Source organism: Oncorhynchus masou, chromosome 1, assembly GCF_036934945.1.
Source record: "Oncorhynchus masou masou isolate Uvic2021 chromosome 1, UVic_Omas_1.1, whole genome shotgun sequence".
Classification (NCBI taxonomy): domain Eukaryota; kingdom Metazoa; phylum Chordata; class Actinopteri; order Salmoniformes; family Salmonidae; genus Oncorhynchus; species Oncorhynchus masou.
The window spans coordinates 13,802,977-13,830,087 of NC_088212.1; the positions used below are offsets into that span (position 1 = coordinate 13,802,977).

At 42.9% G+C, this 27,111-nt stretch overlaps 3 protein-coding genes across 4 annotated transcripts in view; 1 reads left to right on the top strand and 2 right to left on the bottom strand.

Moving 5' to 3' along the window:
* Positions 1 to 8,117: 8,117 nt before the first annotated feature.
* Positions 8,118 to 11,460, bottom strand: smn1 (survival of motor neuron 1, telomeric). 2 transcript variants are annotated; one of them, XM_064944016.1, is made up of 9 exons: positions 11,333 to 11,460; positions 10,475 to 10,546; positions 10,105 to 10,224; positions 9,810 to 10,001; positions 9,459 to 9,632; positions 9,200 to 9,274; positions 8,815 to 8,922; positions 8,483 to 8,564; positions 8,118 to 8,269 (listed from the first exon to the last, which is right to left on the bottom strand). In XM_064944016.1, the coding sequence occupies exons 1-8, from the start codon at positions 11,378 to 11,380 to the stop codon at positions 8,508 to 8,510; spliced, it is 846 nt and encodes a 281-aa protein (XP_064800088.1). In that variant the 5' UTR covers positions 11,381 to 11,460; the 3' UTR covers positions 8,118 to 8,269; positions 8,483 to 8,507. The 2 variants fall into 2 exon arrangements, with proteins under 2 accessions (XP_064800088.1, XP_064800163.1); XM_064944091.1 differs by lacking the exons at positions 8,118 to 8,269; positions 8,483 to 8,564 and having other exon boundaries at positions 8,834 to 8,922; positions 9,149 to 9,274.
* Positions 11,461 to 11,473: 13 nt separating this feature from the next.
* hspb11 (heat shock protein, alpha-crystallin-related, b11) lies at positions 11,474 to 12,957 on the top strand. Its single transcript, XM_064944195.1, has 5 exons — positions 11,474 to 11,680; positions 12,058 to 12,164; positions 12,297 to 12,365; positions 12,461 to 12,504; positions 12,625 to 12,957. Exons 1-5 carry the CDS (start codon positions 11,589 to 11,591, stop codon positions 12,712 to 12,714), a joined length of 402 nt encoding a protein of 133 aa, XP_064800267.1. The 5' UTR covers positions 11,474 to 11,588; the 3' UTR covers positions 12,715 to 12,957.
* Positions 12,958 to 16,561: 3,604 nt separating this feature from the next.
* The window catches only part of si:dkey-40c11.2 (drebrin-like protein B), a 50,036-nt gene continuing 39,486 nt past the window's right edge, over positions 16,562 to 27,111 (bottom strand). The window contains exons 5-16 of the mRNA XM_064944307.1: positions 24,089 to 24,223; positions 23,749 to 23,826; positions 23,233 to 23,384; positions 23,023 to 23,077; positions 22,854 to 22,928; positions 22,400 to 22,508; positions 21,660 to 22,154; positions 21,247 to 21,534; positions 19,009 to 19,101; positions 18,626 to 18,750; positions 18,261 to 18,294; positions 16,562 to 18,161 (exon numbers count right to left, since the gene is read on the bottom strand). Of these exons, the coding sequence (XP_064800379.1) occupies positions 18,025 to 18,161; positions 18,261 to 18,294; positions 18,626 to 18,750; positions 19,009 to 19,101; positions 21,247 to 21,534; positions 21,660 to 22,154; positions 22,400 to 22,508; positions 22,854 to 22,928; positions 23,023 to 23,077; positions 23,233 to 23,384; positions 23,749 to 23,826; positions 24,089 to 24,223 (1,776 nt within the window). The 3' untranslated portion in view covers positions 16,562 to 18,024. The remainder of the gene's footprint in view (positions 18,162 to 18,260; positions 18,295 to 18,625; positions 18,751 to 19,008; positions 19,102 to 21,246; positions 21,535 to 21,659; positions 22,155 to 22,399; positions 22,509 to 22,853; positions 22,929 to 23,022; positions 23,078 to 23,232; positions 23,385 to 23,748; positions 23,827 to 24,088; positions 24,224 to 27,111) is intronic.

Below are 27,111 nucleotides of genomic sequence, written 5' to 3' on the forward strand. Positions count from 1 at the left end.
TCTCTCCTTTATTCATTTTTAGAGGGGCTGTCTGCAGTTTAGTGAAATATATTTTGTTGAAAAAACATGTTACTACCGAAGTTCCCGAACATTTTTCACTTTGTTTCCCCAAGTGATGCACATGGTAGCTGCAGGAAAAGGGTTGGAGAGCCCATGGTATAAAGAGTTTGGGCAGAATATTACCTGTCCCTTAGTGAGATCATGCTCCTCAAACAGTGGTTGATGCACGGAGTGAAGTAAGTTATCTTATATTTATTTCTCAGCTGCTCATATTAAGCACAGCTCCACTATAAAACCAACTACCCGGCATCACTGAAAAACGGACCGGCAGGAAAGCGTGCGGCCTCCGGATGACATGTCTTTCTCAAATCATTAGTAGCCTATAGTCCAGCATGCGGACATACATACATACATACATACATACATACATACATACATACATACATACATACATACATACATACATACATACATACATACATACATACATACATACATACATACATACATACATACATACATACATACATACATACATACATACATACATACATACATACATACACATTATATACACATACACATACATACATATGTTTAAAATGTTGTTAATATTAGGACAACATTTATATTTGTGGGAACAAATTTGAGATTGTCCCATTTTTAAAGAATCCCTGAGCTCTAAAACAGCACCATTTTATTTTAGGCTTATGACAAAATGTGGAAAAGCCTGAGATTAGCTATAATACTCCACATTTTTTTTCAGTGCCCCATAGAAGAACAAATGATTGCGGGGCACCGCGAAACTGCGCTACGCCACTGGGCGAAATCAATGCGCTTTGGTGCATGGCGGAACGACCAGTGAAAGTGAACAAAACCCCACACGCTTGTCCTAGAAAACCACATACTGAGAAGGACATCGTGGTGGCAATAAAGAAGAACCTCAATTACCTGTAAAGTGTCCAACAAAACACTTCGTCTGAATTTTCCTCGCCGTATCTCCATTTCAAGGGCTGAACCTCGGGCAATCGTGGCTCTTGTTGTTTGATTTCGGCAAAACATTGCAAACTTATGGTGCTAATCAAAATGACCTTGCTGTTTGAAACGTCGTATTGGTAGAGCGCCAGTGTGAAGATCCTTTTCAATGTAGCTCATCCAGGTGCGCAGCTACTGCAACATTTATCGAAAGGACACAATTATGTCAACTCAGTCTTACAATTATTTCTCAACCGCAAAGAACAAACTATTCATAGATTAACGTTTACAGACTCCTTCCGTTCCAGCATCTTTCCAAGACTGTTATAAATTCCCTGGTGTGCCCACTATTGTGTGACACCGCTGTGGTGCGCGACGTAACTTTTCCACTATACCAGTTCAGACCTCTACGGGCGGTGTCTCGCTTAGCGCTGTGTGTAGGCAGTGATTTGGCTTTGTACTGCTGCTGGTTGGTTGGTTGGTTGGTAGGCTATGATTGTGTAGAGCCGGGCACGGTACGGTTGGAGGGAGGGTATCAACTATAATTGAAAAAGATAATGGACGGCTCTTGAAGAGAGTGAATATGACATATAAAGTTTTATACCTAAACTAATGGAGCATTCAAAAAAAATCATCCTGCAAGGCCTACCTCTCCCATCACTCCCTTCCCCCTCACCGCAATCAGTTCTATTGGAGTGATGCTGATGGTTGTTGCCTGTGTGGGTAAGGTAGGTATGGGTGACAGAGATCATGTCAGTAGGGGCACCAGCCTGGGTTCCATGGTTAAGAGGCCACCTGTAATGGCTGGTGGGCAAGGCGCTATGTTTAATTTATGACCACCTGTAGTGGCTGGTGGGCAAGGCGCTATGTTTAATTTTTGACCACCTGTAGTGGCTGGTGGGCAAGGCGCTATGTTTAATTTATGACCACCTGTAGTGGCTGGTGGGCAAGGCGCTATGTTTAATTTATGACCACCTGTAGTGGCTGGTGGGCAAGGCGCTATGTTTAATTTATGACCACCTGTAGTGGCTGGTGGGCTGGTGGGCAGGCGCTATGTTTAATTTATGACCACCTGTAATGTCTGGTGGGCAAGGCGCTATGTTTAATTTATGACCACCTGTAATGTCTGGTGGGCAAGGCGCTATGTTTAATTTATGACCACCTGTAATGGCTGGTGGGCAAGGCGCTATGTTTAATTTATGACCACCTGTAATGTCTGGTGGGCAAGGCGCTATGTTTAATTTATGACCACCTGTAATGGCTGGTGGGCAAGGCGCTATGTTTAATTTATGACCACCTGTAATGTCTGGTGGGCAAGGCGCTATGTTTAATTTATGACCACCTGTAATGTCTGGTGGGCAAGGCGCTATGTTTAATTTATGACCACCTGTAATGTCTGGTGGGCAAGGCGCTATGTTTAATTTATGACCACCTGTAGTGGCTCATAAAGATCAAGGAATGTGTATCAGAAACCCTCCCTGCACTGAGTCATATGGACTACTAGGCATGCTGAGATCGGAATCTGAAAGGTCAAAGGTTGTCTGTCTCGGATAGGTCTCGCTGAAGACTTATCGCTGCTATTAGCTACTCGGTCCTCATTCTTCTAATGGTCTCAATCCAGAGAATCAGTTCATTTGACTAAATGTAGTTTTCAGCCATGAGGGTTTAAAGTTTCTACTGTCTAATAGAATGTGAAGGTGGCTGTGTGCCTCAATCTTCATTTGAAAGGGGGAGGGGCAGTTTAGTCTTGCCAAAGCTGTAAATGTCAGACCTGGCTGCCCTCTCGGACACAAACTGCCTTCCGTCTCCTGACCAGCCCTCAGAACTAGGCATGCCATATGCCTAAAGGGCCATCCTCACAACACTATCAACAAGGCAGGTCCTACAGGCCCTGGTTTTGTCGCATCTAGACTACTGTTCAGTAGTGTGGTCAGGTGCCACAAAGAGGGACTTGGGAAAATTGCAGTTGGTTCAGAAAGGCTGGCCCTTAAAAGTACACAGAGAGCTAACATTAATGACATGCGTGTCAATCTCTCATTGCTCAATGTGGAAGAGATATTGACTTCATTACTACTTGTTTATGTAAGAGGTGTTGACAATCTGAATGTATCAAGCTGTATGTTTAAAATACTGGCACACAGCTCAGACACCCATGCATACCCCACAAGACATGCCACCAGAGGTCTCGTCACAATCCCCTGGCATCTTACCAGGGGCGGCACGGTCCGCACCAACATGTTTGGAATGGTGACATTTGCGCGATCGGTTTTCTATTGCTAATTTGCATGTCACGTCAATGATATCATGTCACCGTATGGGACCGTGGGTCAATTTACCTTGTTGGAGTGGGCACCCTGGTTCTAGTTTGTGAGCTAGGCAGGTTACTGCCCGGGAAGGTCTCCCACTCAGAAGTGCGAGATGGGGAGGGGGGCGGGGTTAGGTTGACCTCAGGTCGTCCCACTGGAAGCCCGAGTCAGGGGGAGCGGAGGAATCTATCAAATAGTGCACCTCTAACTTTGTACAGTACTAATGCAATTAGTAAAATCAGTCACACTACGAAATCAACCAAATGAACCACAATTCATTCATAATACTGTTAATATATAGTTTCACAGACATATTGCTGCATTCTTTTCTGGTTTGTGTGAAATTAAGAATAATACAAACCATCAAGGTGAACTGGTTTAATCTTGACTCTTGGTTGACAGTGTTGGGGGCTGGGTAATGTAGCCTTGACTCTTGGTTGACAGTGTTGTAGCCTTGACTCTTGGGACAGTGTTGGGGGCTAATGTAGCCTTGACTCTTGGTTGACAGTGTTGGGGGCTGGGTAATGTAGCCTTGACTCTTGACAGTTGACATGTGTTGGGACAGTGTTGGGGGCTGGGTAATGTAGCCTTGACTCTTGGTTGACAGTGTTGGGGGCTGGGTAATGTAGCCTTGACTCTTGGTTGACAGTGTTGGGGGATGGGTAATGTAGCCTTGACTCTTGGTTGACAGTATTGGGGGATGGGTAATGTAGCCTTGACTCTTGGTTGACAGTGTTGGGGGATGGGTAATGTAGTCTTGACTCTTGGTTGACAGTGTTGGGGGCTGGGTAATGCATTGATGGTCGAGCGGAAAATCAACATCATTTGTTTTCTATTTGTCTTTGTTACTTCTTTTTTATATTTATGAGTCTTACAAGCTAGATCCGCCACTGCGGTTGATGATAACATGCACTATACACACACGTACTCATTGATTTTTCATTGGAGATATGTGGTAGTGGAGTAGGGTTCTGAGGGCACACACTTAGTGTGTTGTGAATTCTGTAATGAATATATTGTAATGTTTAAAAATGGTATAACTGCCTTAACTTTGCCGGACTCCATGAAGAGTAGCTGCTGCCTTGGCAGGAACTAATGGGGATCCATAATAAACTCCAGGAAGAGTAGCTGCTGCCTTGGCAGGAACTAATAGGGATCCATAATAAACTCCAGGAAGAGTAGCTGCTGCCTTGGCAGGAACTAATGGGGATCCATAATAAACTCCAGGAAGAGTAGCTGCTGCCTTGGCAGGGATCCATAATAAACTCCAGGAAGAGTAGCTGCTGCCTTGGCAGGAACTAATGGGTATCCATAATAAACCCCAAGAAGAGTAGCTGCTGCCTTGGCAGGAACTAATGGGGATCTTTAATAAACCCCAGGAAGAGTAGCTGCTGCCTTGGCAGGAACTAATGGGGATCCATAATAAACTCCAGGAAGAGTAGTTGTTGCCTTGGCAGGAACTTATGGGGATCCATAATAAACTCCAGAAAGAGTAGCTGCTGCCTTGGCAGGATCTAATTGGGATCCATAATAAACTCCAGGAAGAGTAGCTGCTGCCTTGGCAGGAACTAATGGGGATCCATAATAAACTCCAGGAAGAGTAGCTGCTGCCTTGGCAGGAACTTATGGGGATCCATAATAAACTCCAGAAAGAGTAGCTGCTGCCTTGGCAGGAACTAATGGGGATCCATAATAAACTCCAGGAAGAGTAGCTGCTGCCTTGGCAGGAACTCATGGGGATCCATAATAAACTCCAGGAAGAGTAGCTGCTGCCTTGGCAGGATCTAATGGGGATCCATAATAAACTCCAGGAAGAGTTGCTGTTGCCTTGGCAGGATCTAATGGGGATCCATAATAAACTCCAGGAAGAGTAGCTGCTGCCTTGGCAGGACCTAATGGGGATCCATAATAAACTCCAGGAAGAGTAGCTGCTGCCTTGGCAGGAACTAATAGGGATCCATAATAAATACAAAATACAATACACAAGCACAATATTTCATACTGTAAATGTGTTATACATCTGATGCCTTTATGAGCACATGGTTAAGCGTCTTCTCTCTGTTAAGTCAGCAAACGGATTGTCTTAAGAGCCTTGTTAACCGAAGACTTGTTTGTCTGTCTGCCTGCCACTTATTGAAGATAAATTAGGCCTATGCTAAACACATGCTGTATTTGTCACTTTAGAAGGAACATTTGTCTTTTGTCACATATCATATAGGTCTGTTTTCCTGTCCAAATATTTTATGCTGGGTAAACAAAATTAAGGAGAGGCATGTTAGCCGCACAACAAAATGTTCCATAACTTTGTGTCTAGTTTTTGCACGACACAAGATTGTCTCTCACTGTCTGTGTCATAAATTGTTTGTCTAGATTTTGCATGAGTGTCTGTCTTCTAATGAGGATGAATATGGTGTGTCATGGAGTTGGTGTAACTCTTACTATCCAGTCTCTCATTTCAGAGCAGCTTGTTTGGAATAGAGGTTTAGCTAATAGCCATAGGCATTGGAACACATGTGCACCATGGCTTAACTTTGGCTTCACTTGGATATATCCATTTCAGAGTGTCTATGTGAAACAAATTATGTTTACATGTCACATGCCTCTGTGGTCGGAAGGGAGAGAAAATCATAGAGGGGCCGATGCGTTCCCAAGCTGGGGCTGACCCTCTTTAAACTCCCAAGCTGGAGCTGACCCTCTTTTTTTAAACTCCCAAGCAGGAGCTGACCCTCTTTGAACTCCTTTCTGGGGCTGACCCTCTTTGAACTCCTTGCTGGGGCTGACCCTCTTTGAACTCCTTGCTGGGGCTGACCCTCTTTGAACTCCTTTCTGGGGCTGACCCTCTTTGAACTCCCTTCTGGGGCTGACCCTCTTTGAACTCCCTTCTGGGGCTGACCCTCTTTGAACTCCTTGCTGGGGCTGACCCTCTTTGAACTCCTTGCTAGGGCTGACCCTCTTTGAACTCCTTGCTAGGGCAGACCCCTTGGGGACGGCTCTGCCTATGCCTGACTGGGCCTAGAACTTGGAGGCAAGGCATGGTCCAACCCTAGCTCTGAGATTCCCCGCTATGTCATCATTGCTCCACCCCAGATAGTCTGACTTTGTGATTCTTCTGTTCTCTGATGGGCCAAAGAGGAAATTCTCTTAGCAACTGCCTCCTCCTCTCTCTCTATCACATACTGTACATGTATTGCACCCGCATAAACACTACAAACAACATAAACAGCAAATACTGCTGAGAGTCAAACACAGTGGCAAACAGAGGGACAACGGGTGCAAAATGAGACCATCTCATAGCTGCGAGAGCAATGCCTGGAGAACAGCTGGGACATGATGGCATAGTGTAAAATAGTCCTCTGTCATTGCAAACACAGAATCATTTCTCTGTCTCTCTCACGCATGCACCCACATCGGAGAGGAAGGAGGAGAGACAGAGACAGACACCCACAGGGGAGTGAGCAGAAACCACTGGTATGGCAGTGCTCCCATACAGCCCCCAAACAGAGGGGGAATATTACAGCCAGTATCACACTCTGCTCACTATAATTACATATGGCTTTTTTATACTATTACACTGCACGTGTATGTTGTACATGCCCTTCTTCATAATTTGGATTGTGGATTAGGTCCTTTGGGGATATTTAAGCAGGAAGGCCCAAGGGGGTGTGGTATATGGTCCATATACCACGGCTCAGGGCTGTTCTTAAGCACAACGCAATACAGAGTGGCTGGACACAGCACTTAGCCGTGGTATACTGTCCATATACCACAAACCCTGAGGTGCTTTATTGGTATTATAAACTGGTTACCAACGTAATTAGAAACAGTAGAAATACATGTTTTGTCAAACCTGGGGTATACGGTCAGATATACCACAGCTGTCAGCCAATCAGCATTCAGGCTCAAACCACCCAGTTTATATAACTACTGTAGATAAGTAATGACCCTTTATTGATGTGAAAGGACTTGTGGGTATCAAGGGTCAAAGAGGATACAGAAAAATATAAATATGTATGTGTTCAGTCTCAGCAGAGGACACACTGTACAGTTAAGATTAAAATTATAAACTGGGTGGTTCGAGCCCTGAATGCTGATTGGGTGACAGCTGTGGTATATTAGACTGTATACCACGGGTATGATAAAACTTATTTTTACTGCTCTAATTATGTTGGTAACCAGTTTATAATAGCGATAAGGCACCTCAGGGTTTGTGGTATATGGCTACCGGCAGAGGGGCTAAATTGGCTTCCCTCCAGCCAAGGTCTTAGTAATACTATTTTGGCATTGATAAACCAGGGGTGTATTCATTATTCAAACAGTTTTGCAATGAAAACTGCTTTTATTGGGCAAATTCAGGTAGGTCCCTCTCCTTTTCATCCTGTCTGCTTCCGAGTGAATACATCCTAGCTTCGTTAGGGTCTCATAAGGGAGCCAAGAGAATAGTTGTGCTGCACAGAGATAGATAACAGGAGGGTATTATTACAGATTATACATTTGGTATTTTATGAAATGTTGTTGGCCACCATTGAAAATGTCTTTCAAAACGCTCATAATTTGACCTTTAGTTGATCAATTGACATGATTGAATATGGTGTAAAGTAGAAACTTTTAAACAATACTATAACATCCATCAACTAATTTCACTGTACTTGAATGTGTGTACAGGAATAGCCTGCCATCTACTGGGGAAGAACTGTTACGATATCTAAGGTGCATCTTGCAAGCACCTTATCAACACCCTTGTAAATACAACCATCTTAGTTTTCCTTATATATATATTTGTGACGTCAACTAGTTGAATATTCACATGTATCGAACAGATTAAAGGGAACATTAAAATGTGAGCTAAAACAGCCTTTATTTGTTTTATTTACAAAGAATATAAAAACATGCCTCCAAAGTGTTTCGGAGTTTTGAAACAGGAACGCATTCACACTTTACATTTAATTGACAACACTCCCGTCTTCTTCATCTGGGACGGAGACACACACCTAGGACACACAGCAGAGAACAAATGTTTTAAAGATGTAAGTTGACGGTTTGTTAAAAATGGCAACAATTATAGAGGAAGAATTTATTCTGTAGTATCTAAACATCTGAGGCTCATATAAGTCAGTCAAGGAAGAATTCAATGGAGTTCATTCCTAGCAGGTAGTAAATCAGTTTAGTACATGACTAAGCACAGCAAATGACTGTTTATTTACCTGGTAAGAACAGAAGGCCACTTTCTCACTTGTGGTGAGTCTTCCTTCCAGACGCAGCTTCTTTGCGGCCTTGTTTCAAACCCTGTAAGAGACAAATAAACCAGTAAAACAGTTCCTTTTGCATTGAAGAACCTGTTTACTCCTGGTATTGAATTCAAAATTAATGTCCGAGCAATTATCGCACGTGATCCAATCACGTCCCAGATTGTCGGAACGTGAATGCAACCTAATGTACACACAGAAGCCACAATGTGTATTAAATAGGAATTGCTTTGATGTAATAAACCTATCTACAGTATGCAAGACAGGATGCGAAGGGGGTGTAACTGTACCAGGTAGTATCCAGTGTGGTAACCACTCATGTACCAGGCGAGCAGCATACTGCCCAGAGCCTCATCATCCTCTCCGTTTGGACTCATGGGGGGAGGAGGAGGGATCATCTGACAGAGACAAAACGCGTTCAGTGGGAATCTATCGTAACGTTGCAGAGATAAATGTCCTAACAAAACACTGCTCAGTAAGCTCCATGTGTGTTCTCTATCAGCAACACTAAACAGTCGAGAGGGGGTTTGACTCCTTATTCAGTGCAAGTGGAGAAACTGTGGGAAAAGTGGAAGCAGGGATTGAATTCTTGTTGTAAATGTGACTCATGCCGTGGACTATTACCACGGCAACACAGCTCTGCACCAGAGAAAATATTTCTGCACTCCATCATACCGGTGGCCCACAGGGCATCATAGGAGGCCACCCTGGAGGGGCGGGCCTGGAGGCCCCAGGTCGCCTTGAGTCTCCCTGTAGACAGAACAACAACTTCAATGTGCAGCACACTCCATTGTCAAAGGATTCATTCCATTATCACTTACAGGGGTTCCTTGGAGTAATGCATTCTTACATTTACATGGTAAGACAACCACATATAAAAAAATAAATGCATGGACAAATAGTGACTGACAACCTACAATTAGAATCTTCTTACCATTCTGAAGCCAGGCATTGGAGGGGGACCTGGGGGAAAGCCAGGGAAGCCTGGACCCGACATAGGAGGTCCTTTGGGGGATTTGAATTTGGGTTTAGAGCGTGGCACATGACTGTGAGGGTGTGGGGCGGACGACCTGTCGCTCTCCTCTGTAGAAGACTCTGCTTCTTTAACCTGCATTACAGAAAGAGACACGAACACTGACAAAAATGTTCCCAGTCAGATGTGTTCAAGAGGCTGAATACATAAATGGTGGTCCACTAGCCTGGTGGAACCAGCCTGATCTCGTTCATGTGCAGTAAAACAGTATGGTGAATGCAGCAATCATCCCCACAAACAGCCTAAACATACCTTACTAGGGGCTACCTCATCTACCTCTGAGCTCTCTATCAGAAGGTCTCGGAGGTTCTGCTCCTCCTCGTTCCCATAGTGTGTGAACACAACTATACAGGTGCCCCTCTGCTCATCTATGGATGAGATCGTGGCAGTGTACAAATTGCCATCTTTAGACCAGTAGGCACAGCAGGAGTCTCCAACTCGCCACTGCAACACACCACGTTGTATAACTGTTAGACTAGACCGAATAAAGGAACAGTTAACAGATCCTTTTTAATGGGTTGTTGTGTTCTTATAACGTACCACCTACCTCTTTATCCAGAAGAGCATTGCTTCTCTTTCTGCTGCGATTGTTTCTGTTGTTTTTTCGTTTCTTTCCAGGGTTGTCTCTCTCTGAGCTTTGTGTGTCCTCCTCACCTTTCAGGGCAGTCTGACAGTCAGGATCAATAGTTTAAAAAATAATCAAAATGTGAGCATGACAGAGGGATAATATAACATTTTCAAGGACACTTTTCTGAGTTGCTGCTTTAGGAGACATGTCTAGAACGACACACTGTAGCTGTACATGCATGGTTCTCAACCTAAGTATCAAAACCATTCTAACAAAGAGGAAAAAAATACTTTATTTGGAGAATACTGTCAATGAGGTGTCAAACAACGTTATAACACTGTAAAGGCACCTTAAATGATGCAACTGCTTTGTCGTAGGCCTTTATCAGTGCAGTGTCATCCCAAATGTCTGAATCGTCACTCTGGGAAAATAAGAAAATGAGTTTAAGAGCAATCAATCATCTGAGACTCTTTTACATAGCACATTCTTTCTATTTATCTACGAGCAAGACAGCTACAGCCAGCTACCCAAGATTCCATCTAGCCAGTCGTGATGCACTGGCACACGGCTCTATATGCATACATAATAAATGGGTCATAGTTAGCCTGGCCAGCTGGTTATCTAACTAGCATCTAGTCATACAACATGGCCAGCTGATCATTATTAATCTAATGTCAGTGACTTTCCTAGATCCCTGCTAACCAGATATCTAATTGAAACCGTTTTGGGAATTGGGCCATCAGACTTGAGTGACTGATGCTGGAATATCTGCTGGTAAACTGCCTTGTTACCACTAACAATGATAACTAACCCTTCACTGAAACTGATGTAGTGTTGTGGACTAAACTCCGTTCCATGGTGAACGATGTATCAAGACGCCAATGACTTAAAAATGGGAACTTAAGCTACACTAAAGCTCCCATTAAAAAAAACGTGTTTACTTAGTTTACTGAAAACACTACTGTTCCAAGATTTGAATTTAATTAAACTACCACCAAGCTACTGCAAAACGTAGTTAAATTACAAGTTTAACTCGATGTAACGTTATCCAACACTGCTCTGGTGCCAGGTTTAGACCCAATAGCAAGCTATTAACTAGCTAATGTTAGCTAGTTGGTATCTAGCCAATCAGCAAACAACTAGCAAACCAATCTACGCACTTAGCTAGCGATGAACAGACTGAGTAGCTACATAATTGATAACTTACTTGTGCAGCTCCACGAGCAAAAAGCACATCTTTACACCCATGTGCCATGAATAGGCAGAAATATGGCTGCTCTCACAGCTTTGATAGCCCCCAGCTACTGAAGCAACGTGCGTAGCTGGCCGACGTTCCTAAATAATGATGACGTAGTAAAAACTGCGACAAAAATTGTTAGCACGTTGGCTTGGGAACGAACTAACACTTTTGTTTACCTAGCTAGCTGGAGTTGCTTGCAAGTCGTGATTTGTTGGCTAAAACGATGATAGATCCTGCTTTAGTTTCTTTGGGTGCTCAGATTGTCTTGGCTGCGTCCAGTGATGAGAATCATCCTCCAGAAAACATTATTGACGGGTGAGACGGGTTTATTTATTTACTCTTTCTAAAATATAATTTAGAACCTCTGTGCCTATCTGGTATGCTGTTAGCTAACGTTAGATAGCTAGCTATATTAACCTAAACGTCCTGTATGTCAGAGTATCTAGCTACGTGCTTTGTTGTTAAAATCAAGATAAAAAATCTAGCTATGGTGGCGTGAGAAGAGCTAGCGAGCTAACGTTATCAGTCTTGTACAGACACCCAACAATATTTCCACACAAAGTCAACATCCTATTGCTATACAATGTCATGTTACACCAGTCAGTAACGCACAGCCAGCAACCCCATGCCACACCATTCATTAACTCACCACCACTGTGCATATCTTGATGAGTCCCTTTCTGTCTTCTCAGGAACACTGCAACATTTTGGATGTCCACTGGAATGTTTCCACAGGAGTTCATAATCCGCTTCGCTGAATCTATGAAAATTGCCCTTGTGACAATGCACTGTTATAATGGTATGAAACAAGGTCAAAAGTAACGTAACAAATGGCTCACTCTCTAGACCTAAGTATTGGTGTATGTTTAGTTACTACAGTTTGATCATGTTGCTTGAAATGTATCTGTTATTTTGTTCTCTTGTCTTTCAGTTAAGACTCTTAAAATTGAGAAGAGCATCTCAGATGATGCTACTGACTTTGAAGCTATTTCAGAAAAAGGTAAGCAAAGCCACTCTACGGATCCACAGTGTCTCAAAGCAAATGAAGTCTGCCTTTCAAAGCAGTATTGTAATCTTCATTGCATATTGTTTCAGAATTTGAACACACAGAAGGGCATCTTCAAACAAATGATATTCCAGTGAGTTGACTTCCTATTCGAATCTACATAGTGTTCTACATGGTGTCTGCAAATGGCATATACTGTATATACATGTGACTTTGAGTGGTTTGAACTAGTCTTGTTTTTTCCTCTTTACAGCTAAATGGAACGACTGCAACACACTTGCGCTTCATCGTTACCTCTGGATATGACCATTTTGTCTCGGTACACAGGGTCAGTGTAGAGTGATGAAATATATAGTATCTTCTCATAATGTTCAGCCCTACTTATTAAGGAGTTTGTCTGAATATCTAATATGTTTTACATTGCATCATTGTTGTTGTTGTTGTTGTTGTTTATACCTTTTTTTGTAATGAAACAGGATTTAATTTTACATCACCTAAGGCACAATTCATATTTTGTTTCATTCTACCTGTTCACCAAATCCAAATTGCAATACAATCTTTTCAATAAATCTGACTACTGCTGTAATCTGCTAACAGTTGCATTTGATCCAAAGCATATGGTGACAGTTGATGTGACGTGAAATAAGGCAGTATTCAACCTTCAAAGGTTTTCCAGCTGTTGATCTGTCATCAGTGTGTCCGTCATCCCACTATATTGTTCAGGATTTTCTTCATTCGTGCATTTGTGTGCTGCAGAGGTAGCCTGGCCAAAGATGAATTTTCAAAAGACATTTTAAGTTTACTAAACAGTGTGTTTATTGGGGAATAATCTCACACTTCCTGTGGAATGAAAGTGTTTAAAAACGCCCACGTTCCAATCTTACATTATTGCGCAATTAAAAATCTGTTTATGTGCGAGGATTCAATGTCACATGTAGAGGGTTCGCAAATCATTATAGGCAAACATCTTACTGCATAAATTGTGACAACAAATCCTTGTTGGTTTTATACACAGTCACATGTTAAAATTGTTTTCACAGACTAGGGATAACAATCATTGGTTTTTACAAAGGCCTTGTATTGGCACTGAAGTTTGGGCAATCGTACTGGAGGGAAATATTCTAATCTAGATAATAATTGATTTGTTACATATGTATGGGGAAACATGTTACCGACATACTGCATAATCAGACAACCTGGTGGAGATTCAGGAGTCATCTATTCTGAACCTGAAATCATTCCAGCACTTCAAAGCTTTTTTCATTTTTAAAAAATTATTTAACTAGGCAAGTCAATGAAGAACCCATTTTTTTTTCTACAATGACGACGCTGGGCCAATTGTGCACCACTCTATGGGACTCCCAATCACAGTCGGATGTGATACAGCCTGGACCAGGGACTGCGGTGATGCCTTTTGCACTGAGATCCAGTGTTCTTCATTCTTCACTGTGCCACTGTGTCATGTTGTTGTAAAATTTCAAAGGTTTAGGATTCAGCCCAATTAGATATTTTTTTATTTTACCTTCATTTAACTAGGCAAGGCAGTTAAGAAAAAATCCTTATTTTCAATGATGGCTTAGGAACAGTGGGTTAACTGCCTGTTCAGGGGCAGAATGACAGATTTGTACCTTGTCAGCTCAGGGGTTTAAACTTGCAACCTTCCGGTTACTAGTCCCATGCTCTAACCACTAGGCTACCCTGCCACCCCATATGAATTTGAAGTCAGAAATTTACATACATCTTAGACAAATACATTTAAACTCAGTACTAGTAAGAATTCCCTGTCTTAGGACAGTTAGGATCACCATTTTATTTTAAGAATGTGAAATGTCAGAATAATAGTAGAGTGTGATTTATTTCAGCTTTTATTTCATTCATCACATTCCCAGTGGGTCAGACATTTACATACATTCAATAAGTATTTGGTAGCATTGCCTTTAAATTGTTTAACTTGGGTCAAATGTTTCGGGTTGCCTTCCACAAGCTTCCCACAATAAGCTGGGTGAATTTTGGAACATTCCTACTGACAGAGCTGGTGTAACTGAGGCAGGTTTGTTGGCCTCATTGCTCACACACGCCTTTTCAGTTCTGCCCACAACATTTATATGGGATTGAGGTCAGGGCTTTGTGATGGCTACTCCAATACCTTGACTTTAAGCCATTTTGCCACAACTTTGGAAGTATGCTTGAGGTCATTGTCCATTTGGAAGACCCATTTGCAATCAAGCTTTAACTTCTTGACTGATGTCTTGAGATGTTGCTTCAATATATCCACATCATTTTCCTCCCTCATGATGCCATCTATTTTGAGAACTGCACCAGTCCCTCCTGCAGCAAAGCACCCCCACAACATGATGCTGCCACCCTGTGTTTCATGGTTGGGATGGTGTTCTTCGGCTTGCAAGCCTCCCCCTTTTTCCTCCAAACATAACGATGGTCATTATGGCTAAACAGTTCTATTTTTGTTTCATCAGACCAGAGGACATTTCTCCAAAAAGTACGATCTTTGTCCCCATGTGCAGTTGCAAACCATAGTCTGGCTTTTTTATGGCGGTTTTGGAGCAGTGGCTTCTTCCTTGCTGAGCGGCCTTTCAGGTTATGTCGTTAAAGGACTCATTTTACTGTGGATATAGATACTTTTGTACCTGTTTCCTCCAGCATCTTCACATGGTCCTTTCCTGTTGTTCTGGGACTGATTTGCACTTTTCGCACCAAAGTATATTCATCTCTAGGAGACAGAATGCGTCTCCTTCCTGAGTGGTATGATGGCTGAGTAGTCCCATGGTGTTTATACTTGCGTACTATTGTTTGTACAGATGAACGTGGTACCTTCATGCATTTGGAAATTGCTCCCAAGGATGCACCAGACTTGTGGAGATCTACAATTTGTTTTCTGAGGTCTTGGCTGATTTCTTTTGATTTTCCCATGTGACGACCCTCCCACTCTGTCTTCCGTATTCTGTCTTTGTTCTTGTTTCCTTATTAGGATGCCGGTGGGCGGAGTTGGGGAGGGTGGTCAGCTACATGGGAAACACCTGAGCCAGGTGTGTCCCAGGATAAATAGACCTCTTCCACATTCATGGAGGAGACTCTCTCCATGCAGACACCATTGTAGATTGTGTTGTGGTTCTTGGTGGCCTTTTGTTTATTTGCTTTGGCACCTTTCAACACCCTGCATTATCACATTCATGCAAAACACTCACTTACACTACTGAGTACTGATTACACACACCATTGTATATTTTCCTTAGTTGCTTTAGTTAATAAATATATATTTTGTTACTCCTTATCTCCACGTTGTCTCCCTTTGTTACGGGCTTTGAGCCGGTTCGTGACACCCATGATGTCAAGCAGAGAGGCACTGAGTTTGAAGGTAGGCCTTGAAATACATCCACAGGTACACCTCCAATTGACTCAAATGATGTCAATTAGACTATCAGAAGTTTCTAAAGCTATGACATAATTTCTGGATTTTTCCAATCTGTTTAAAGGCACAGTCAACTTAGTGTATGTAAACTTCTGACCAACTGGAATTGTGATACAGTGAAATCATTTGTAAACAATTGTTGGAAAAATGACTTGCGTCATGCACAAAGTAGATGTCCTAACCGACTTGCCAAAACTAGTTTGTTAACAAGAAATTTGTGGAGTGGTTGAAAAACGAGTTAATGACTCCAACCTGTCTTTTACTTAAAGGAGGTTAAATATATATATAAAAATGAGAATACATTTGTTAGTATGAGGTTGTTGTCCCTGACTTCATGTTACGTGAATAAGAGCAATTGTTTTTTCTAATCCACCCATCATTTAAATCGAGGGAGAGTAAATGTGAAAGTGAAGAGAGAGGGAGTAAAGAAGGGAGTAAAGAGAGGGGAGTAAAGAGAGGGAGTAAGAGAGGAAGTGAAGAGAGAGGAAGTGAAGAGAGAGGAAGTGAAGAGAGAGGAAGTGAAGAGAGGTAGTGAAGAGAGGAAGTGAATAGAAAGGAAGTGAAGAGAGAGGAAGTGAATAGAGAGGAAGTGAATAGAGAGGAGAAGACAGTGAACATGTGAGGAAAGGTTAAAGTTGCCACTTGATCAATAATCAAGTAAACGTCCACTACGTGTGTTAGACGAGGGATGCAAAACGGAAACATGACGCTAATGTAACTAACTTGGTAGAAAACAACTCTGCAAAAATGTACATAGCCATCATTTTTTTCAGAATTTAAAAATATTTATTCTCATGAAGCTGAGAGTAAATATCCATCTCAAGCTGAAGTACAATGTACAAGTGTTTTATGCTTTAAAATGGTACAAAGCTTTTTTTGTGTGAGGAAAAATACATACTATACTATTATTCGGTTGGATTCAATGAAATTAGAATTCATGTTCTAAAATAAATTCTAGAGTTCTGAAAGTGATTAAAAAGTAACTTTTACATTTGTAGTAAAAAAAAGTAGTTTTATTTAATAGTATAATATGCATGATAAAGTTACTTTCTGCTTCATGTTTCTGCTATTTTCATAAAGAAATAACTTCAAAATATTATTTGTCTTTTAATGTAATAACAAAAACAATCAAGACCTGTAATATATATATACAGTATATCACAAAAGTGAGTACACCTCTCACATTTTTGTAAATATTTGAGTATATCTTTTCATGTGACAACATTGAAGAAATGACACTTTGCTACAATGTAAAGTAGTGAGTGGACATTTTCACTTAGGGGTGTACTCACTTTTGTTGCCAGCGGTTTAGACATTAATGGTTGTGTGTTGAGTTATTTTGAGGGGACAGCAAATTTACATTGTTATACAAGCTGTACACTCACTACTTTACATTGTAGCAAAGTGTCATTTCTTCAGTGTTGTCATATGAAAAGATGTACTCAAATATTTACAAAAATGTAATATATATACAGTATGTATATGCCAATGTTTACGAGTATCATATGTTTGTAAATGGTACTATTTGTAAATGTGGAGTAAATGCAGGGAGTACAAACCATGCACACTTGTAGAAACAAACCTTTAACTTTAAAGTTCTCACTTCAAAAAGACAGTTACAAGTATAGCATTTTAAATGTACGTGACATTAACATAATGCTATCTATTAGCATCAAATGTACTATTGGAATACCACTCCGCTTGGATAAAAAAAAGTTTTAGATAAAACAGATTATATACACATACAGTACCACCAGTACAGAAACAAGACAGTCCCTTACGTTTCAGTTAATTAACATAGAAAACACTGTTAAATGTACCAAGGAAATGACACATTCACACAGACAGTATCGCTTAGTGTAACAATCATCAAAATAGTAGTTGTAGAGGGACGCATTTTGAGCCTGCAGACATCCCGTCTGGTGGTCCCTCTCTTTCCCAGTCCTTCCTCTTGTGAAGGGAACGAAGGAGACATCTTGGTGGACCTCAACTGTGTGTTTCTGACAGTTAGGAGTCTAACTGGATAGAACAGGAGACACGGTCTTCCACCACAACACAGGCGAGTTGGAATGGGGGCAGATGATGGCATGGATTCCAAGGGAAGTTTGTTCGTTGTGTGTCTATTGAAGCTAAGGGAGTCTATGTATATAGCAAGTACACTATGGTGTTTTCAATGTAGGGGACCGAGTGTTCAGTCCCTGAGTGTGTATGTGTGTGTGTGTGTGTCTAGATGGTCTCCACGTAATTGGCTGGAAATAGTCCCTGGCGTCCATCTTTAGTGCAGCCCTGCCACCAGGCCTTGTCCACGGTCTCCACCGCACTTATGATGTCACCTGGCTCAAAGGAGATCTCTGATTCATCCTCTGTGAGGAAAGAGAAAGGCAACTTTAACACTCAGAGAGAATCATAGTGTGTGTCTGTGTAGGTGTGCATTTGTGTCCATGGTTACACTGAGAACTGACCTGCTTGGTAGTCATAGAGAGCTCTTACACACGTCTGAAACAGAGAAAAACAATCATGAAAATGTCACAATTCACTATTTTCCCATTGCAGAGCCCTTGCCTGGTTGTAGTCGACATGACATTCATATTAAATTAGTCAGTGTTTTTCTATCTTAGTCCTGGAGACCCAAAGACTGGCACTAGCACACCTTTTATAACTTATCAACTAATCTTCATGTCTTTTTATTAATACTGGGTTGGAACAAAGGTCGGCACACCGTGTGGGTCTCCAGGACCGGGTTTGAAGCCCAGTAGTGAATAGGGTGGCAGGGTACATATGACTTTGTGTGTTTCCATACCTCTTGACTTTGTGTAACATTCCATACCTCTTGTCCATTCTCTGAAATCTCCTCAACCTCATTCTCTTCAACAAAGTCCTCCTCCTCTTCCTCAAAACAAACAGCCAACTCTGGAGTACCTTGGTCCCTTTCAGGTGGACTCATGGATCGCTCTGGAAAAGAGGAACCATGACAGTGGTTGTATTCTGGTTCCCTACCCTACGCTAAGCAAGTGTGTACTTTTCAATCGCCTTCATGGATTTCAAAGCCCATGAGGAAGAGGATTCCTGGAAAAGGGAATTGCAATGTAGGCTTCTGGTATGTCTATTCTATGTTATCTCATCAACATGAAGTGTTCATTCAGTTTGAGAGCAACTTGGGTAATGTAGGCTAGTGTAGATCCCTCTCACTGGATGAGTGGGGTAACATACCTGTACCATTGTGTTCCACCAACTCTTCCTCATCGGTCACCCCCTTGGTGGACGGGACCACAACCTTTTGTGTGATTAGCTGAAGAATATCCTCTGCATTTGAAACATAACATGTCAGTGGTTAGATTGTGTCAGTGATGTGTCACACACTTTTTCCATAACCTTCTCATTACATAAAACTCTTATTCTCTTTCAATTGCTGTATTTAGCCTGTTTAAAAAAAATACAAATTATAATAGGACAGACCTATACATGTATGCAAAAAAACCATACATTACCGGTCAAAAGTTTTAGAACACCTACTCATTCAGGGTTTTTCTTTATTTTTTTACTATTTTCTACATTGTAGAATAATAGTGAAGACATAAAAAACAACTATAAAATAACACATGGAATCATGTAGTAACCAAAAAAGTGTTAAACAAACCAAATATATATTTTATATTTGAGATTCCTTAAATAGCCACCCTTTGCCTTGTTGACAGCTTTGCACACTCTTGGCATCCTCAACCAGCTTCACGAGGTAGTCATCTGGAATGCATTTCAAATGCCTTATAAAAAGTTAATTTGGAATTTCTTTCCTTCTTAATGCGTTTGAGCCAATCAGTTGTGTTGTGACAAGGTAGGGGCTATACAGAAGATAGTAAAAGACCAATTTGGTAAAAGACCAAGTCGATATTATGGCAAGAACAGCACAAACAAGCAAAGAGAAACAACAGTCCATCATTACTTTAAGACATGAAGGTCAGTCAATACGGAACATTTCAATAACTTTTTGCAGTCGCAATAACCATCAAGCGCTATGATGAAACTGGCTCTCATGAGGACCGCCACAGGAATGGAAGACCCAGAGATAACTCTACTGCAGAGGATACGTTTATTAGAGTTACCAGCTTCAGAAATTGCAGCCCAAATAAATGTTTCAGAGTTCAAGTAACAGACACATCAACTGTTCAGAGGAGACTGCGTGAATCAGGCCTTCATGATTGAATAGCTCCAAAGAAACGACTACTAAAGGACACCAATAATAAGAAGAGACTTGGCTTGGGCCAAGAAACACGAGCAATGGACATTAGACCGGTTGAAATGTGTCCTTTAGTCTGATGAGTCCAAATTGGAGATTTTTGGTTCCAACCACCGTGTCTTTGTGAGACGTGGTGGGTGAACGGATTTTCTCTGCATGTGTATTTCCCACCGTAAAGCATGGAGGAGGAGGTGTGATGGTGTAGGGGTGCTTTGCTGGTGACACTGTCTGTGATTTTGTTAGAATTCAAGGCACACTAAACCAGCATGGCTACCACAGCATTCTGCAGCGATACGACATCCCATCTGGTTTGGGCTTAGTGGGACTATCATTTTGTTTTTCAACAGGACAATGACCCAACACACCTCCAGGCTGTGTAAGGGCTATTTTACCAAGAAGGAGAGTGATGGAGTGCTGCATCAGATGACCTGGCCTCCATAATCACCCGACCTCAACCCAATTGAAATGGTTTAGGATGAATCGGAATGCAGAGTAAAGGAAAAGTAGCCAACAAGTGCTCAGCATGTGGGAACTCCTTCAAGACTGTTGGAAAAGCATTCCAAGAACCTCCCGAGTGACGCAGTGCCACTAGAGTCTGGGTTTGAGTCCAGGCTCTGTCGCAGCTGGCCGTGACCGGGAGACTCATGGGGTGCCGCACAATTGGCCCAGCGTCTTCCGGGTTAAGGGAGGGTTTGTCCTTGGCCATAGCACACTAGCGACTCCTGTGGCGGTCCGGGAGCAGTGCTGCTGACATGGTCGCCAAGTGTACGGTGTTCCCTCCGACACATTGATGCGGCTGGCTTCTGGGTTAAGTGGACATTGTGTCAAGAAGCAGTGCGGCTTGGTTGGGTCGTGTTTCAGAGGACGCATGGCTCTCGATCTTCGCCTCTCCTGAGTCCGTACTGGAGTTGCAGCGATGAGACAAGACTAACTACCAAATGGACACCAGGAAAAAGGGGTAAAAAGGATTCCAGGTGAAGCTGGTTGATAGAATGCCAAGAGTATGCAAAGCTATCAAGGCAAAGTGTAGCTATTTGAAGAATCTCAAATATAAAATCTATATATTTTTGGTTACTACATGATTTCATGTGTATTATTTCATAGTTTTGATGTCTTTACTATTATTCTACAATGTAGAAAATAGTACAAATAAAGAAAATCCCTTGAATGAGTAGGTGTGTCCAAACCTTTGACCGGTAGTGTACAAAGTATACCTGTTACTGCTGGCTCCTGCTCCTCTTCTGAAAGCTCGACCAGGAATGGCTCAGCAGAGACCTGGCTGTAATCGGATTGGCCCTTCTCTTGTCCAGCTTCCTTTGCCTCCTCTCCTTCCTCTGCCATAGGCTCCTGTACTGACGTAAGGTCTGAATCCTGTGCTGAGCCCTCCCCTTCCTCCTCCATATTTGGGTTTGGCTCTGTACTCTCAATGCTGGGCTCTGGCTCTGCCTGGTCTTCCTCTTCATCTTCCTCCACCAGTACAACTTGTACAGCTGTGTACTGCTCTGGAAGAGAGATAATTACCAATGTTGTTTTAAGTGCAGCCCTGGTAAACTGAGAACCCACTATAATGGTATGAAATACATCAATGGTCATTCTACAGTAGGCTGTGTGTATGATGGGGAACTACCTGTTGGCTGCAGTGGACTCTCTGGCACAGGGGCAGTAGGAGGCTGTGGTGCTGAGACAGGCTTCAGGGAAACTAGGGGATCGGGGAAGCACTCAGGCTGGGACTGGGGCCGGAACTGGGCCTGGAGCTGGTTCTCTAGAGGGGAGGTGAGGGACATGTTGGCGAGGAGGCCTGGAGAGGCTGGGAGGGCAGAGGGCTGGGTTTGGAGCTGAGACTGGAGGCTGGGTGATGGGAGAGTAGCCTGGGCTGAGACAGGTGGGGATGAGTGGAGGGACGATTTCGGAGGGGACACCAGGGGCGCGCGAGGGCTCTGGGGAGAGGTGATTGGGCGGAAGATGGGGCTGGGCGGGGACATGGTGCGGTGGAAGGGGGAGGTTGGGAAGCGGGAGACCAATGTGGGACTGCGGGGGGAAGTGGGGGTGGGGCTGTCCGATTTCCCAAAGTTGAATGCTGTGTCAGTCAAGCTGCGCTGGTACCGCCTTAATGGAGGTTTGACTGTGTGGAGAGAGAGGGAGGGAAGAAAGACCAACATGAAGAAATACACTGCAACCAGGCAGATAATGGTTGTTAAGGTTCAGGCATGATTGACTGTTACTGGCTTCATAATCACACATTGCGTAGAGCCACTTCTTGGTTTGTCAACGCTTATAAACACACACACACACACACACACACACACACACACACACACACACACACACACACACACACACACACACACACACACACACAGGACTTACCTGTACGGGGGGAGCCGGGGCTGGATGGGCTATGGGATGATGCTGATGACAGCTGTCTGAAGAACTCTCTGGGGTTCATTGAGCGCTGTGATACCAGCATCGCTGCCTCCTACAGGTAGGAGGAGGAATCACACCATGCTTTACTGAATGATGTAAAGGAAACTACAGGTCTCAATAGTCTAGAGCTGCCTCCTCTACTCCTTCCTCTCCATTCCTTTCCTTCATCTGCACTGGCTTGACAGAGGCAGACAGGTTCCTATAAAAGGCCATATTCCTTTGCCCTATCCTGTGTTTTTAGATCTGTGCAGACGAAGGACAGCAGACTAGGAAGCCATTTCAGAGCATTGGGATACATCGTATGCGAGAGGTACAACAGGTAACGAAGTAGTATGTTTAGAGAAGAGTATGATGGGAGTTTATATGGAGAAGAGAGGTCAGTAAGAGAGAGACTCACTGCTGCTTTCTCAATGGACTCGCTGCGTCTGAAGCGAAATCTCATGTCCTCCTCATGCTCTCTCTCCTGCAGCTCCTGCCACACCCCAACAGAGGTCAGAATTCAGACAAGAATTCAAACACCCTTCAGTAGCCCAATAACTTCCTCACTAATTGGTTATTTCTCTCACCCATCTAGATTTCTCTTGTTTCCTCACTTCTGCCTCCAGCTGGACCTGCATTCTCCTGAGAGATACAGAGATGTCAGAGACCTTATAGGTCTTAGGTAGCCTTTCCAATTATGATGACACATTCAATACCTGACATGGCCACAAGAGGATACCCTTGAGTCAGAGATCATTTTGAGTGTTGAGTCAGTGGGTGTGTGTCCTAGTCCTGACCTCTGCTCTTCGATCATCTGTAGTTTCTTGTTCATCTTCCTCTCCCTCTCGTCAGCCTCTTTCTGTTCCTTCAAAACTCTTTCTTTCTCCCAACGTCGTCTGTCCTCCACTGCACGCCTCCTCTCCTCTTCCTTCCTCCGCTCCTCCTCACGCTGAGAGAGAGAGATGGAACACAATAGATGAAGACTTAACAGTTGATAATGTGAACGTTAAAGATGTGATGTGAACATTGAAGGTAAATACTAAGTCTGTTACATTGATGGATTACTAGAAAAACTGTCTAAGCTATGAGGGTAACTTAAAAAAAAATGTTTTTATCTTTGTTTAACTAGGCAAGAACAAATTCTTATTTACAATGAAGGCCTAGGAACAGTGGGTTAACTGCCTTGTGCAGAATGACAGATTTTTACCTTGTAAGCTCAGGTATTCGATCTAGCAACCTTTCAGTTACTGGCCCAAAGCTCTAACCACTAGGCTACCGGAGGGTAACTGTGACTGTGTGCCTGTGTAAACTACCTCTGCACGTGCCCAGAAGGAGCCTCTGTTGGCGCGGCTCATCTCCATGGCAGCGTTAGTCTTCCTGTAGTTCGTGCCCTGTCAACAGAGAGATACAGACGCAGAGGAAAGAGTGTTAATGGAGAACAACACTGTTTGAACACACAGTTTGTAACTTAGACTATTGACAATGAGCTTTGGGTGTTTTTAACTCGTGATTGATTTTTAAACATACAGTAAGTACAATTTATGACAAGAGATTAAAACAGAGAATCTGAATGTGTGGCACAGTTCCAGGATGTGTCCAGGTGTTAGCACCCCCTCTTGTGGATAGAGATGGTATTGCAAGGGGACCACTCACCACTGTCTCCTTGTCCTTGGACCGACTGCTTCTTCTGACATGTTCTGTCGGGGAGCGGACTTTATTGAGCTCAGCACCTATCTTCTCCTCTGTCACATCCTCCTTACTCTCAGCACTGATAAACACATAGGCCTCCTGAGAGAGCGAGAGCGAGTGTGTGTGTGAGTACAGTGGGGAGCTGCTACACAGGCATCTGATGTCAAGTCTATAATGCACTAGTGACAGGTTGGTTGCTGCATGTTCATATCTGCCCCAGACAGTGCTCTGATGAACAAGCTTGTTCTGAAACATGTCAGCATGAAAGATTATTGAAGGGAAACAAGTTGTGGTCCTGAACATTGTTTGACATTCCAAGCGAGGATAACCTTCAGCTGTAAATTGGTCTGCACACTACAGCTGTGCCACAGACTCTTTGCATGATGTCATGAACCTATCCTGAACTTTCCAGACAAAATAATGGCATTTTTATTGGCCGCTACAGTATCAAAATGTGTGAAACTACATCGCTCAGATAGAATTCTGCTCCGGCATTCCAAATGAGAGAAAGGGATATTTTCCCACCTTTTTCATTTACCCCCTGACATCATATGTACACACACACACAAAAACACTGAAGTAGTTCTTTGAAAGCTTTTCCCCCCCCAGTGGTTTCCTCTTGGCTGTGGACTTAGTTGTGTAACAGCTTTAGCAATGAGGACAGACAAAACGAGTCTCTGGCTTACACTAGAAGAGAAGAGAGAAGAAGAGAGAGAGGGAAGAGAGAGGTGTAGAAATGGGAGAGAGTGTGAGTAGGTGGAGGAAGAGAGAATTCACAGAAAGCACAAGGAATGTAAAACAGTTGTTGCATATTAGGTGAGGGGAAAGTGGAAAGAGCAGACAGGATGCAGATATTCAACAATGACGAATGACCAACCTGGACCAGAAAGACAGCAATATAGAGGTCGACGTGTGGGTGCCCCGATTAAACAACGGAGGCGAGTAAATCATCCGCCTCTACCCTCTTTTCTTTTCTAAGAAATGGATTATAGGCAACTCCCACACTGAGCTAAAGGCTAGAGCTACCGCTTTCAAGGAGCGAGACACTAACCCGGAGGCTTATAAGAAATCACGCTACACCCTCCGACGAACCATCAAACAGGCAAAGCTTCAATACAGGACTAAGATCGAATCCTACTACACCGGCTCTGTTGCTTGTGGCAGGGCTTGCAAACTATTGTGGAATACAAAAGGAAATGCAGCCGCGAGTTGCCCAGTGACGCAAGCCTACTAGACATGCTAAATGCCTTCTATGCTCTCTTCGAGGCAAGCAACACTGAACTATGCTCGCAGCACCAGCTGTTCTAGACGACTGTGTGATCACACTCTCCGTAGCCGATATGAGTAAGACCTTTAAACAGGTTAACTTCTCTAGGATAGGGGGCAGCACTCAGAATTTTGGATGAAAATCATGCCCAAATTCAACTGTCTGCTACTCATCCCCAGAAGATATGCATATTATTAGTAGATCTGGATAGAAAACACTCTGAAGTTTCTAAAACTGTTTGAATCATGTCTGAGTATAACAAAACTTATTTAGCAGGCGAAACACCGTGGACAAACCATTCAGATTTGTTTTTTTGAGGTCACTCTTTTCAATGGGTTTTCATTGAAAAAAGACATTCTTGCAGTTCCTACCGCTTCCACTGGATGTCAGTCTTTAGAAATTGGTTGAGGTTTTTCCTTTGTGTAATGAAGAAGTACGGCCATCCAGAATGAGGGTAACTTGAAGTGTACTGTTAGATAGAGGCGCATGACCAGCAAGCATGCTTCAGTTTGTTTTCTTCCTGTATTGAACACAGATCATCCAGTCTTCAATTGTATCGATTATTTACGTTAAAAATACCTAAAGTTGTATTACACAAGTAGTTTGAAATGTTTTGGCAAAGTTTACAGGTAACTTTTGAGATATTTTGTAGTCACGTTGCGCAAGTTGGAACCGGTGTTTTTCTGGATCAAACGCGCAAAATAAATTGACATTTTGGATATATATCGACGGAATTAATCGAACAAAAGGACCATTTGTGATGTTTATGGGACACATTGGAGTGCCAACAAAAGAAGCTCGTCAAAGGTAAGGCATGAATTATATTTTTATTTCTGCGTTTTGTCTCGCCTGCAGGATTGAAATATGCTTCTCTTTGTTTACTATGGTGCTATCCTCAGATAATAGCATCGTTTGCTTTCGCCAAAAAGCCTTTTTGAAATCTGACACTTTTTTGAAATCTAAAATCAGTCTGGATTCATAACAAGTGATTACCAGGATGTGTACTCAGAGCATGCGCTGACCAGCTGGCAAGTGTCTTCACTGACATTTTCAACCTCTTGCTGACTGTCTGTAATACCAACTTCTTTCAAGCAGACCACCATAGTCCCCGTGCCAAAGAACGCCAAGGTAACCTAAATGATTATCGCCCCGTAGCACTCACATCTGTAGCCATGAAATGCTTTGAAAGGCTGGTCATGGCTCACTTCAAAACCATCATCCCAGAAACCCTGGACCTACTCCAATTCGTATACTGCCCCAACAGATCCACAGATGACGCAATCTCTATTGCACTCCACACTGCCCTTTCCCACTTGGACAAAAGGAACACCACCTACATGAGAATGGTGTTACAGCTCAGCGTTTAACACCAGAGTGCCCTCATAGTGCATTAAGCTAAGGACCCTGCAACAGAACACCTCCCTCTGCAACTGGATCCGGGACTTCCTGACAGGATGTCCCCAGGTGGTGAGGGTACACACATCTGCCACGGTGACCCTCAACACTGGGGTCCCAGTAATACAATTGCACCATTGAGAGCATCTTTATACCACTTGGTATTGCAACTGCTTGGCATCCGACCGCAAGGCGCTAGAGGGTATTGCGGAGGGCCCAGTACATCACTGGGGGAGAGCTCCCTGCCATCCAGGATCTCTATATCACGCGGTGTCAGACGAAGGCCCTAAAAATAGTCAAAGACTCCAGACACCTAAGTTCTAAA

What these genes read in the sequence shown, in the direction of transcription:
- smn1 (XM_064944016.1), bottom strand. Translation starts at nt 11,380, where the DNA reads ATGGCACATGGGTGTAAAGATGTGCTTTTTGCTCGTGGAGCTGCACAA. An exon ending in TTGCTCGTGGAGCTGCACAA is followed by an intron (nt 10,547 to 11,332) that starts GTAAGTTATCAA and finishes TTATTTTCCCAG; the next exon opens with AGTGACGATTCAGACATTTG. An exon ending in ATGAGGTAGCCCCTAGTAAG is followed by an intron (nt 9,633 to 9,809) that starts GTATGTTTAGGC and finishes TCTGTAATGCAG; the next exon opens with GTTAAAGAAGCAGAGTCTTC.
- hspb11 (XM_064944195.1), top strand. Translation starts at nt 11,589, where the DNA reads ATGATAGATCCTGCTTTAGTTTCTTTGGGTGCTCAGATTGTCTTGGCT. An exon ending in CCAGAAAACATTATTGACGG is followed by an intron (nt 11,681 to 12,057) that starts GTGAGACGGGTT and finishes CTGTCTTCTCAG; the next exon opens with GAACACTGCAACATTTTGGA. An exon ending in TGAAGCTATTTCAGAAAAAG is followed by an intron (nt 12,366 to 12,460) that starts GTAAGCAAAGCC and finishes ATATTGTTTCAG; the next exon opens with AATTTGAACACACAGAAGGG.